This window comes from Babylonia areolata, chromosome 4, assembly GCF_041734735.1.
Source record: "Babylonia areolata isolate BAREFJ2019XMU chromosome 4, ASM4173473v1, whole genome shotgun sequence".
NCBI classification, from domain to species: domain Eukaryota; kingdom Metazoa; phylum Mollusca; class Gastropoda; order Neogastropoda; family Buccinidae; genus Babylonia; species Babylonia areolata.
The window spans coordinates 30,392,961-30,405,460 of record NC_134879.1 but is presented as its reverse complement, the minus strand read 5'-3'; the positions used below and the strand labels follow the sequence as shown (position 1 = coordinate 30,405,460).

At 45.9% G+C, this 12,500-nt stretch overlaps 1 protein-coding gene across 1 annotated transcript in view; it reads right to left on the bottom strand.

Moving 5' to 3' along the window:
• Positions 1-12,500, bottom strand: part of LOC143281039 (uncharacterized) — a 170,829-nt gene that overhangs the window by 128,475 nt on the left and 29,854 nt on the right. The window contains exons 2-3 of the mRNA XM_076585942.1: positions 4,083-5,972; positions 1,852-1,975 (exon numbers count right to left, since the gene is read on the bottom strand). Coding sequence (XP_076442057.1) covers positions 1,852-1,975; positions 4,083-5,972 — 2,014 coding nt within the window. The remainder of the gene's footprint in view (positions 1-1,851; positions 1,976-4,082; positions 5,973-12,500) is intronic.

Genomic DNA, 12,500 nt, shown 5'->3' with positions numbered 1-12,500 from the left:
CGAATGTATTATCTGCATACACATGCGTACAAGGCCCTCCCACCGACAAGAAATCCCCACATTCAATCCTCCATGATCATCGTTTTACGTGCCTGTAAGTGGACATGATTAACCCTGCAATTCAGCTCATGTTAACCACAGCCCGCTGAATGAAGCGTCACATTTCAAAATCGAATCTCGTCAACGCTCGAAGCGTTTCATTGATCCGTTGTGAAAATGTTTTGTATTTGCGTGCGTTGTCATTGCACTCGTGTTCTTATTATGGGGAAGTGTGTGTGTGTGTGTGTGTGTGTGTGTGTGTGTGTGTGTGTGTGTGTGTGTGTGTTGTGTGTGTGTGTGTGTGTGTGTGTGTGTGTGTGTGTGCGTGGCTGTGACTGTGACTGTGTGTGTGTGTGTGTGTGTGTGCGTGTGCGTGTGCGTGTGTGTGTGTAATACATGTACACACAAAAGTACACACAAAACCACAGATGCATATACGCATCCGAAATCACACCAATAGTCCACACACACACACACACACACACACACACACACACACACACACCACCCCTCCTCCCTCCCCTGTCCCTCTACCCCCCCCCCCCCCCACACACACACACACACGACCCCCAAACAACACTGACTGCACGTCAGCATGACTGTGTTGGGCCAGGCAAACACTACAACACCCAGCATACGTCACCCTACACACAAACAGCAGCGTGATTGCACCGAGGGATGAGATAAAACAAAAGAAATGTCTCGGATGAAGTCCATTTACAGACACTGGCAAACGTGACTCACAAACGTAGAAGAAAAAAAAACGAATGGGAAGGGTGGGAGGAGGGAGAAGGAGGAAGAGGAGGAGGAGAAGAGAGACGAAGAAGAGAGGAGGCAGAAGAAGATACAATACAATACAATACAATGCAATACAATGCAATACAATGCATCTTTATTCATCTATTTGGAAATTAAATTGTGCAACCACAGGCTCGTCACTCACCCTCTACACAATATATCAGCCCACAGCCAAGTCCAACACACTAAAAATCATGATAAAGGTTGGACAAAAGATTATAAAAAACAAAAACAAAAAAACAAAACAAACCCAAGCATATAAAGCTAAATACAGACAAGCAAGTAATGCAAACAAGTAATATAACAAAATGGGTACACCCCCCCACCCACACACACGCCCAAGTCGCCTTACACACACACACATTGTAAAAACAACAACAACAACAAAAAGCCAACAACAACCAACAACAACACAATGTCAGAATAAATAATGCTTCTATAGAATTATTATGAATTGTTAAAAGTCAGGTTTAGTGCTAGAAAAAGAAGAATATACAGTAAATGAGGTATGTTACAAAGTAACACGTACATTGATACTGTGTTCAAAAGCGCCGCTATAGTCAATGTTTTGTTTGTTGTATGTTTCATGTCGTATAAGCACTGTGTATGGATTCTTTTTGTTTTCTGGTACAGGATGTGCCTCTTAAAACCATTATTTCAGCCGTCTTTGTAGTACTCTATTCAACAATGCGAAAAAAAAAAAAAATCTTAGGATGCGTTGAATTTCCAAGCACTTACGAACCTACCAGTTGCATTGCTTGGCTCTAACTTTTTGAACTACACGTGACTAAATGCCTTCGTTGACCGAACTACGCCATTGGTCAGTTCCGTACTACACACAGTTAGTAGCGGGTTACGACCATACTAGGCTCTTCCGTCCGAGCAATGCAACTGGCTCCTGAGCACTTTCCCAGTTCAACACTTATCCACCGACATTGTACACATTCTGCAACTGGCTACATGCATAAACAGATTTTCTACCATGCGTTCACGCGCTTCCGCTCAAAGACTCACCCGATGTGACGTCATCCACGCGTGGCGCAATGCCCTCGTCATAGCCTCCGATGACTGAGAACCCGAAACGTTTGTCGTCATCGCTCATGAACAGCTCCACTTCGTGATCCTCATACTCCAGGTCCTAAACCATTGATAAAAGTAGTAGTAGTAGTAGCAGCAGCAGTAGCAGTATGAACCCAAGCAGCAGCAGCAGCTACAATACTGCAGCAATAACAGCAGCAATACTTTATTTGTAAAAGCAAAAACAGAACCGTAATCATGTCGTTGAAGAAGAAGATGATGATGATGATGATGATGACGTCATCGATGATAACAATATGGAGACTAAGTCTTCCACAGAAGTAGCGGTCTCTCTCTCTCTCTCTTTTGATCACAAGCATACACATGGTCGTGCTTGAATGCATGCAGGTGACCATTTGCACGCTCACTCACACTGGAATGCATGCGCGCACACATACACGTAGGCTACAACACTCAAACATACACAGACACACACACACACACACACACACACGCACGCACACATATTCGCGCGCGCGTACACATACGCACACACATGCACGCACACGCACACGCGCGCATATACACATAAATACACACACCCACATAGAGAGAGAGAGAGAGAGAGAGAGAGGGAGATGGAGAGAGAGATGGAGATAGATAGATAGAGAGAGAGAGAGAGAGAGAGAGAGAGAGAGAGAGGTGTGTGGATTTTTAACCAAGAGTGGTGCAAGAAAATCTCCATCCCACTTAGCGCTTTGATGGGAAATATGATGCCATATGACTCAATGGGCATTTTTAGCGGCTCACCACAAAATCTGCCACACAGACAAACAGAAACACACTACTGATTACACACACACACACACACACACACACACACCCAGAGGTGGACAGCACACACGTGCGCGCACACCACAAGCGCGCATCCACAAACATGAACACCCAGTCTCTCCATTTGCCCGACATCTCCTTCAGTCCTGTCTATTCTTTACAATAATAATTATAACAAAAACACACTTTATACAGCGATGGTGACCGTTGTTACTTGCTTTGGACTATCGTCTTTGTCTTGTTCTATTTCCATTCATACCAGTTTCTGTTTCAGTTTCAGTAGCTCAAGGAGGCGTCACTGCGTTCGGACAAATCCATATACGCTACGCCACATCTGCCAAGCAGATGCCTGACCAGCAGCTTAACCTAACGCACTTTGTCAGAAAAGAAGAGGAGGCAATTGCTATTTGGGCTAGAATTTGATTATAGTGGAGAGTGTCTTGCCCAAGTACATCCCCACTCTCTCGGCCAAGAGGGTTTTAGGACAGTCGGCGTTGGGATGGTTCCCAGAGGCCAACTCGCCCACAGGGCTGCAGCACTAAGAGCCAGTGCAATTTTGCCTCCTAGTTTGAGAGTCATAGTCCTTCACAAAAGACTAAGCTGTAAATGGTTTCCCATTGACTGGAGAAACCATTGATAATACAGCTCTCACTTTGCTGTTGGCCCAAATGTAAACTTATGTCAATCTGTGATATAAACCAAATAATAATAATATAATAAATAAATAAATAATAATAATAATAATGAAAATAAAATAAATAAATAGATTTATTTTATTTATTTATTTATCATTCATACCAGTCATAACGAAGTTACCATGTAGTTGTTGAATGTCGGCCTTTTCCGCTGCGGCTTGTACTGTCCAGTCTTCAGTGAACTGAAATCCGTTGAACCGTTTCTTTGGCTGTTGCTACTGTGTGTACATGTCAGGTGGTGGTATTATACCTACCTGGATATTACGATCTGTTGGCTTGGCGTGGCAATGGCGAGCGGGCCACTGCGGGGATGGACTGGGTTGTGGATTCATTCTCTCTACCTCATATTTATCTGTGTGCATGCTGATGGGAAACAACGCAGCATTAGCGGCTTCAAACTGTTGATCTTTGTATTCTTTTTGTTTTATAAGAGTGAACTCTAATTTTCTTTACTAATGTTACTGCCACATCTGTTGCTGTTGTTGCTGCTACTTGTGCTTCTTCAGCTTCACAGTTAAGACAAATTAGTCGTCACAAACAGACACCACTGCAATTACAAATACATCTACTACAACAACAACAACAACTACTACTACTGCCGCATCATAGTTAAGATACATAGTCGTCACAAAGATCAAAACAAAAAACAATACAAACAGAGCAAAACAGAAGCAGTCTGACAGAAAAAAAAAACCTTACTGGGAAGTCACAAAAGATGTCGCCATCTTCCACAAAGCCCTGGAAGGTATCCTCGAAAGAGCAGGGCAGGTCCGTGCTGCCCGTGCTGTCCCAGTGGGTCTGGATGCTGGACACCCAGGCGTCCAGCCTCCTCTGCTGCTCCGTCCTCCCGTCCTCACCTTCCTCCTCCTCCGCTCCCTCCACCTCGCCTCTCCACAGGTCCACACCGTGTGAAGGGAGCTTAGCCTGGGATGAGGACTGTGCAGTGGGTGAGCTTCTGTACAGCTTCTTGTGCTGGGGGGAGTTCTCTGTGTCACCTCTACAAGAGTCGTGGTGGAGGTGGTGGTGGTGGTTTGTTAAGACCGTTTGATTGTGGGGTGTTGCGTATTGTCTGGGGATGACAGCCTGGCCGTTCTGAACCGTGTCTGCTGGCAAGCCGTTTGCTTTGATGCTGACGATAGTATGATCAATGGGTTCTGGATCAAGTCCATGGTTCAAGGAGTCAGGTGTATGTTCCTGAACTGCCTCACCGGGGTTTTCCGACGCCCTTTGGCGGGGTTGTTGAAGGGAAGAGACAATCTTTGCTCGCTCCTCTCTCCAGGAAGGAACGTACCCTGTCGTCAGTCTCTCAACGGCATGACCCTTGCCTCTTAAAGCCATTTCCTTCAGAAATATTCGTCTCTTTTCATTGAGACTTTCCATCTCATCCCTTCTGAACACGGAGTCTGTGTCTGTACTCTCTGTATGCACGCTCTGAGCATCGTCTTCCTCTGTGGGCCCATCCTGAGGACCGGTGTGATGCAGACTGGAAGGCCACGCACGTCCTCCGCTATCAGGATAACTCTTCGTCAGTTTGGAGGAATAGTAATGCCGGTTTGTGGACCCATCCAGAAAAGAGTTCTGGAACTTCCAGGCGTCTTCGTGGCTGTGGGTGTACCCGTTGTCTTCCTGCTTGCCCAGAGCTGACGGTGACTCACTGACGGCACTGACGGGAGTCCAGGCATCCACGGTGGAGGCGGGGCTGGCTGCCTGGCTGTCCATTCCCTGCCGCGCGAAGTCCCACTTATCCTCCTGGTCCATGTCCTGGAGCAGGTCGTCAATGTTGGTGCACGGCTCGTTTCCCTCGAAGCTGACCCGCCACCTCAGGTCTGAAGGGCTGGTGGCAGGTGTGTGTGGGCGATGGTCAGAGCTGAACGTCCACCTGCGGTCAACGCTGCTGTCAGTGAAGGTGGTGTGCGGGGTGTGGATGTCTGTAGAGAACCCTCTGCCGCTCCACTGCTCAAAGCCGTCGTCGGGGTCTCCGTCGTCAGCGCTGCGACAGAAGGTCGTTTCACCGGTGGCCGTATCCTCACTCGTCGTCCGGATCTTCCACCGTTCGTACTGCCCCTCGCTGCCGGCGTCAAAGCCCCCGCCCCCTACCACACCGTAACCGTTGGCGTGCGTTCTGACCTCTTCTCTTGGGGACCTGTTCCCGACACCGTCACCGTTGCTGTACCTCCTTCTGACCGGTACCTCTTCCCCGTCAGGTGTGTCTCTGGATCTGGCTTTTCGGTCCCCGAGGGACTTTCTCCTCAGGCGTTCCATCTGGTGAAGCTCTACCGCGCGGGGGTCAGTTCCAGAAGAGCGAGCGGTGTGCCCAAGGAAGGACCTGAGTCCTTCAACGTCCTCCTCTGACCCCTCCTCAATAGACGCCGTGGAAAGAGAGGTCAGCCTGGGGTCACTCAGGTCTCCCCCAGTCTGGGGGTGGTGGTGATGGTGTTGTGACCGGTGATCAGGACGACGGGCAGAGGGCTGGGGGAGGGCGGGTGTTGTGTCTGGTCCGAACAACGTGGTCACCGGCCATCTCTGCAGGGTGCTGGCCACGGCGTGTCCTTCACCTCTCCTCAGGGCGGGGTCCTGTCTGCTGTGGAACTGCACGTGAAACAACACACAACTGAGGTCATTTTTAGTATCGTTTATCGTTACATCATACGAATGTGTTCAGGATTAAGAAAAAAACAAACAAAAATCCCCCCGTCTCTTTTCAACGTTTTAAACCTGCTGTTTCATATGGTGTTCACCCCAGACGCTCATTCAGTTCATTAGGCAGTGGTAAAACCAGCTGTGTGTGTGCTTGCTTGTTTTTTTTTGTTTTTGTTTATTTTTTTATTAATCAAGTGTATCCACTGACATACGAAACGCTGCTGAACCATCTCCGTTTTCTCTCCCTGTCGGTGCCACGCAGCCAGTGAAATTCACTGGAAATGTGACAGTGAAGGGAAACGTTCTCTCTTACAAGCGGGGTTTCAAAATGAAAATGGTTCATACATAGAGAGCCCTCCCGTTTTAAATGCCATAGCCGAGGGGTTAGAGCGTCGGACATGCAATCTGAGTCTTTTCCAAACTCCCAGATCAACAGATGAATTGGCAAGCCTGTTTTAATTTTCGCATGTAAAAGAACCCACTGCAACAAGACATGCTCCTGACAGTATCAGTATCAGTAGCTCAAGGAGGCGTCACTGCGTTCGGTCAAATCCATATACGCTACACCACATCTGCTAAGCAGATGCCTGACCAGCAGCGTAACCCAACGCGTTTAGTCAGGCCTTGAGAAAAATATATAAATTAAAAAATAAAATAAAATAAATATGTAAAAATAACAACAACAACAAAAAAACAAAAACAAAAAAACAAAACAAAAAACCCCCAATAAAAATAAATAAAGTAAGATAAAATAAAAAAGTATTTAAAAAAAGATAATAATAAAAAAGAAAATAAATAAATACATAGATAAAAAAACAAACAAACAAACAAACAAAAAACCGCCTACCTTGGCATGAAAATAAAAACAATACAAATACGACACAATGGAATACAAGAACACAACACAAAACAAGACAACACAAAACAATAACAGGCAAAGTAACCGGGAGACATAAATCCACAGACTTGCTGCTGATGTATCCACATACGTATTGACCTTCAACATCTCTGACTGACCAAATCTCGCACGTGCTACAGTTGACAACTGATTCAAAGATCGTCATTATCGCTCTCGTACTAACACACGCAAGACAAATCTGTGTCTTGTTCATGACGATCGATTTGATTGGCTGCAGTCGGCTGTTGACGCTCAAATAATGAAGGCAGTTCTGGCTCAGATGTCTGCTGTGAATATCAATCGTTGCGTTGGGAGAAGAATCAGGAAGGTGGACGGACAGATGGCATGGTTATCTGCATTGACAAATGCTCAGATATCTGACAATAAAAGCAAGAGAGAGAGAGGGAGAGAGAGGGAGAAAGAGAGAGAGAGAGAGAAAGAGAGAGAAAGAGAGAAAGACACAGAGAGACAGAGAGAGAGACAGAGAGAGAGACACACACACACACAGAGGAGAGAGAGAAAGAGAAAGAGAGAGAAAGAGAGAGAAAGACAGACAGAGAGATAAAGACAGAGAGAGAGAAGAGAGAGACAGAGAGAGAGAGAGCAGAGAGAGAAAGAGAGAGGGAGAGAGAGAAAGAGACAGAAAGACAGACAGAGAGAGAAAGACAGACACAGAGAGAGAAATAGAAAGAGAGAGAGAGAGGAGAGAGATATATAGATAGATAGATAGATAGATAGAGATAGATAGATAGATAGATAGATAGAGAGAGAGAGAGAGAGAGAGAGAGAGAGAGAGAGAGAGAGAGAGAGAGGCGGGTGGGGAATGTCGAGACAGAATTATTAGTGTAGCTGCTCAAGGCCACATCAGGGCTGAAAACATTCTGATATCGATCCTGTGGAACCTGAAAGGAAAGACATCTGGAAGGGAAAATCAGACACAAGTACAGTCACACTCATGCCTATAAAGCCAGCACATGCCTCTGACGCTGACCATTCCGTCCATTTTCTTTACCGTAGGACCGAAAAAAGGGAACAAAATGACGAAAATAAGTGTGCATAATTCACAAACCCTCATATGAAACAGGCATACAAAACAAAACTGGGAAAAAATATCGCACAGACTCACACACACACACACACACACACACACACATACACACACACCCACACACACACACACACACACACACACACACACACACACACACACACACACACACACACACACACACACACACAGACACACACACACACACACACACACACACACACACACACACACACACAGAGACTCTCTCTCTCTCTCACACACACACACACACACACACACACACACACACACACACATTTTCGCTCTCTTCGTGACAACACCATCATGATCCACGGTTTCAGTGACAAGTGTAAAACAACAGCAAACAGACACACACACACACACACACACACACACACACACACACACACACACACACACACACACACAACCAAACCAAAAAACAATAAAAAATAAAAATAAATATTAAAAAAAACGCGTACGCACGAGACTTGGACCGGACACCAGATCCACTGACATTACTTTCACTGTGTTGATGTGTACATTGTGCCATCCAACACATTCGACATTTTATTTTTCCCCACACACCACCACACACCATGCTGTCAATAACTGCAGAAAGGTCGTGATGCCCACACCGACACACGCAGCAAAACTTTGTTACGTCTTCAGTGCCTGTATGATTGGCTAGCCGGCTGTTGTCAAAGTCTAAGCAGGTTCCAGTACTGACTCAGAAGTTTGCTGAGAATGTTATTCATGTTGGTGGTTGGTAAAACTGACAAGAAAATAGAAGGGAAAAAAAACAAGGAATGTTCTATTTCAGGAAATCCTTTCGGAGCAGTTGTCAACATTATAAAACTACACATGTTGATAGATTTTTTTAATGATCCGATACAGGCGAGAATATGTATGTATGTATGTATGTATGTATGTATGTATGTAGAGCGCTAAGTGGGAATGATATTTTCTTGCACCGCTCTTTGGGAAATCGGGATTATGTGTGTGTGTGTGTGTGTGTGTGTGTGTGTGCGTGAGTGTGTGTGTGTGTGTGCGTGCGTGTGTGTGTGTGTGCGTGCGTGCGTGCGTGTGTGTGTGTGTGTGTGTGCGTGCGTGCGTGCGTGTGTGTGTGTGTGCGTGCGTGCGTGCGTGCGTGTGTGTGTGTGAGAGAGCGTGCGTGCGTGCGTGCGTTGTTGTTGTTGTCTTCAGTTTAACGTCTTTCCACTTGAAGTGATATTAGAGGAAAAAAAAAAAAAAGAAAAGAAAAAAACAAAACAAACAAAAACAACAAAAAAACAAACAAACAAACAAAAAAACACCTTGGGGGTAGGGCCTGTGAGAGGGGGAGGGGTAAAAGTGTGTGTATGTGTGGAGGGTGAATAGGGAAAGACAACGCTAGCGTGCGTGCGTGTGTGTGTGTGTGTGTGTGTGTGTGTGTGTGTGTGTGTGTGTGTGTGTGTTCGTGCGCATGTAACTGTTTTTTCTCTTCGTAACTGTCTTTCTCTCTGTCTCATACGCTATCCCTCTCCCTCTCTTTCCTTCTCTCTCCTTCTCTCTCACTCTCAGTTTGTCTCGTGACCAGGCTGACGTGATCAGTACTTTGACATGACGTGCCCGAGACACTTAATCTTCTCACTTATTCATAAATAGCTGAGCTTGTCGTGCACAACTTCTCTTCCAGCACCATCGATTGCTCCCGCACAACGGGGCTGCATGGGAGAAAACGGCAGGAATCACTCCGACAACTAACACGTGCAGCAAAACACAGTGCTAAGGCCCGCCCGTGGAAGTTAAGTGGTCGTGCGCATGTAACTGTTTTTGTTTTTTTTCTCTTCGTAACTGTCTCTCTCTGTCTCATACGCTATCCCTCTCCCCCTCTCTCCTTCTCTTGCCTCTCTCTCACTCTCAGTTTGTCTCGTGACCAGACTGACGTGATCAGTACTTTGACATGACACTCACCCTCTCCATTTTAGATTTTGTACTCTATCTTTTCCACATTCTGTTCTCTCTCTATCTCTGTCTGTCTGTCTGTCTGTCTGTCTCTTCCTTTCTTAGTCCCCTCGCCCTTGCCCCCCCCCCCACCCCACCACGCCCCCTCCCCTCCACCTCAACCGCCCCCCCCCCCTTTTCATTCGAATATACAGAAATGTCGATTGCTAATTAATAATAACAATCATCATTATGATAGAAATGATAATAATCCAAATGATAATAATAATAATAATTTATTTTCAGTCTAATATCATCATCTTAGATGAACAGACTATAAATAAATAAACGAACGAGCTCCCAACAGCTGTTGTGGAGAAAACGACAGCAACCCAACGATTTTTCCTTCGCTGACACGTGCAGCAAAACACTGTGTCAAGGCCTATGGTAGTTCTGTGAAAGGCTTGTAGTCGCCAGTTGCTCCCCACTACCGTATGATAGTCAGTTGTGTCCAACTATGACCACCAGGACAGCATGAGGAGGCAACTGCAGTCCCAACTATATATTTGATTATAATGGAGAGTGTCTTGCCAAAGTTACATCCCTACTCTTTCGGCCAAGAGGGTTTTAGGACGGTCGGCATTGGAATGTTTACCCAAAGGCCAACTAGCTCCAAAAGCTGCAGCACTAAGAGCCAGTGCGGTCTTGCCTCCTAGTTTGAGAGTCATAGTCCTTCGTAAAAGACTAAGTTGTAAATGACTTTCTACTGCAATGGAGAAACCATTGACCATACAGCTCTCACTCTGCTGCTGGACCAACTGTAAGCTTATGTCAATCTGTGATACAAACTGAGCGGTGGGCTCACAACTGTTGTGGAGAAAACCAAGGATCATTCCGATACTAACAACAAAACGGTTTAACATCGAGTCAAGGCCTGTGGTAATTCTGCAAATTGGCTGACAGTCGCTCAAATCAACAGCATCAACAATGGGTAGGAAAGACGAGAATGTAGCAACAAGTGCAGATCTGGTTCAGAAACATGCTTTTGGATATTGTTAATTCTGTTTCATGGAAGAATCGTGAACGGTGGATAAATTCACTTCAGCTGAATTCATTTCAGATCAGCTCAATTCAAATTAGTTAAACTCAAACCAATACATTTCAATTTATGATGTCATTGTCAATGAGGCTGAACCATCCTGGTGCTGAATTTCTGGAAATATGTCTAACAACAAACCAGCGAAAACGACAGAGACAGTGGATTCCTATTCACTGTGTCTTGGGCTCGGCACAGGAAGGCGGGGACCAATCCTCTCCTTCCGCCGTTTTAACCTCAAACCGAAGTCAAGTGCCCGTTCACACCTGGGTGGGGTGAGGACAATCAGACTAAGGTGCCTTTCCCTAGGACTCAGCACCGTGACTGACGGAACGGGGCCTAGAACTCTGGTCATCTTCCAAATGGTAAGAACTGGCACAGGAAGGGAGACCCAGGGCACCCCGACCACAGTCTCCTCTTTTCCTCTGTTCTGTACAGATGGAAGGAAATGGATTCCCTTAGACTGGCACAGATCTGTGAGAGTTCGCGTCACATAGGGGTTTTGCAGTGAGGAAGGCTGTCATTCACATGTACAGTGAGAGAGAGAGAGAGAGAGAGAGAGAGAGAGAGAGAGAGAGAGAGAGAGAGAGAGAGAGAGAGAGAGAGAGAGAGAGAGAGAGAGAGAGTAACACAGAGACAGTTTCAGTTTCAGTTTAGAGCCACAGTGACACAGAAAGAGACAGAAACACAGAACGTTTATCTCAATCAATCGATATATTTGATTAAGACAGTAAGTGAGGTGAAAAGAACAGAAATACGTACTGTTACTAATCATTATATTTTAAAAATGCATACAGTTCAAACCATTGCGACAGTTTCAATCCCAACTTGTCCTCCGCAAAAACAATAGCAGAAGCCTGATCTTCATTTAAACCTAACACTCTGATCAGGCCTTCTTGCGACGGAAAGACAGACGGACAGACAAAGAGAGACAGAGAGAAAGAGACAGAAAAACACACAGTGAGACAGCTACACAGGTACAGAGAGACAGAAGTCAGGAACGACTGTGTCTGTATCTCTCCATCTATGTACCTGCCTCCCTTGAAGCAAAAACGCCCTCTCTCGGTCAACAGTCCTGGTGTTCATTTATTAACGTCCATCATTGCATACTATTTTTTTTCCTTTCACAGACTGCACACGGTACAACCTTAAGCCTGTGACCATCCTGATACTAACATACACAGCAAAATCCTCTGTCATAGTCACTAACTTCCCTACCCACTGTCAGCAACTTGAGAACGTCACAGAACGACTGCTGCTCTGACTCAGACGCATGGTGCGAACGTCATGGCAGGGTGTGGACCTCTGTGTGGGGGATAAAACCAGAAAGATGGACAGGTGACATGCTTATCGATACTTACGGCTCGTTAGGTCTGATGCCACAAAGCTTGTTTTGTCTGTATTCATGTAGGAGGGGAGGTGGGGTGGGGGGCGTGCCTCTAGTGGAGAGAAAGGAGAGAGATATGAGGCGGAGCGACGGGGAGAGAGAAAGAAAGTGGTAGAGAA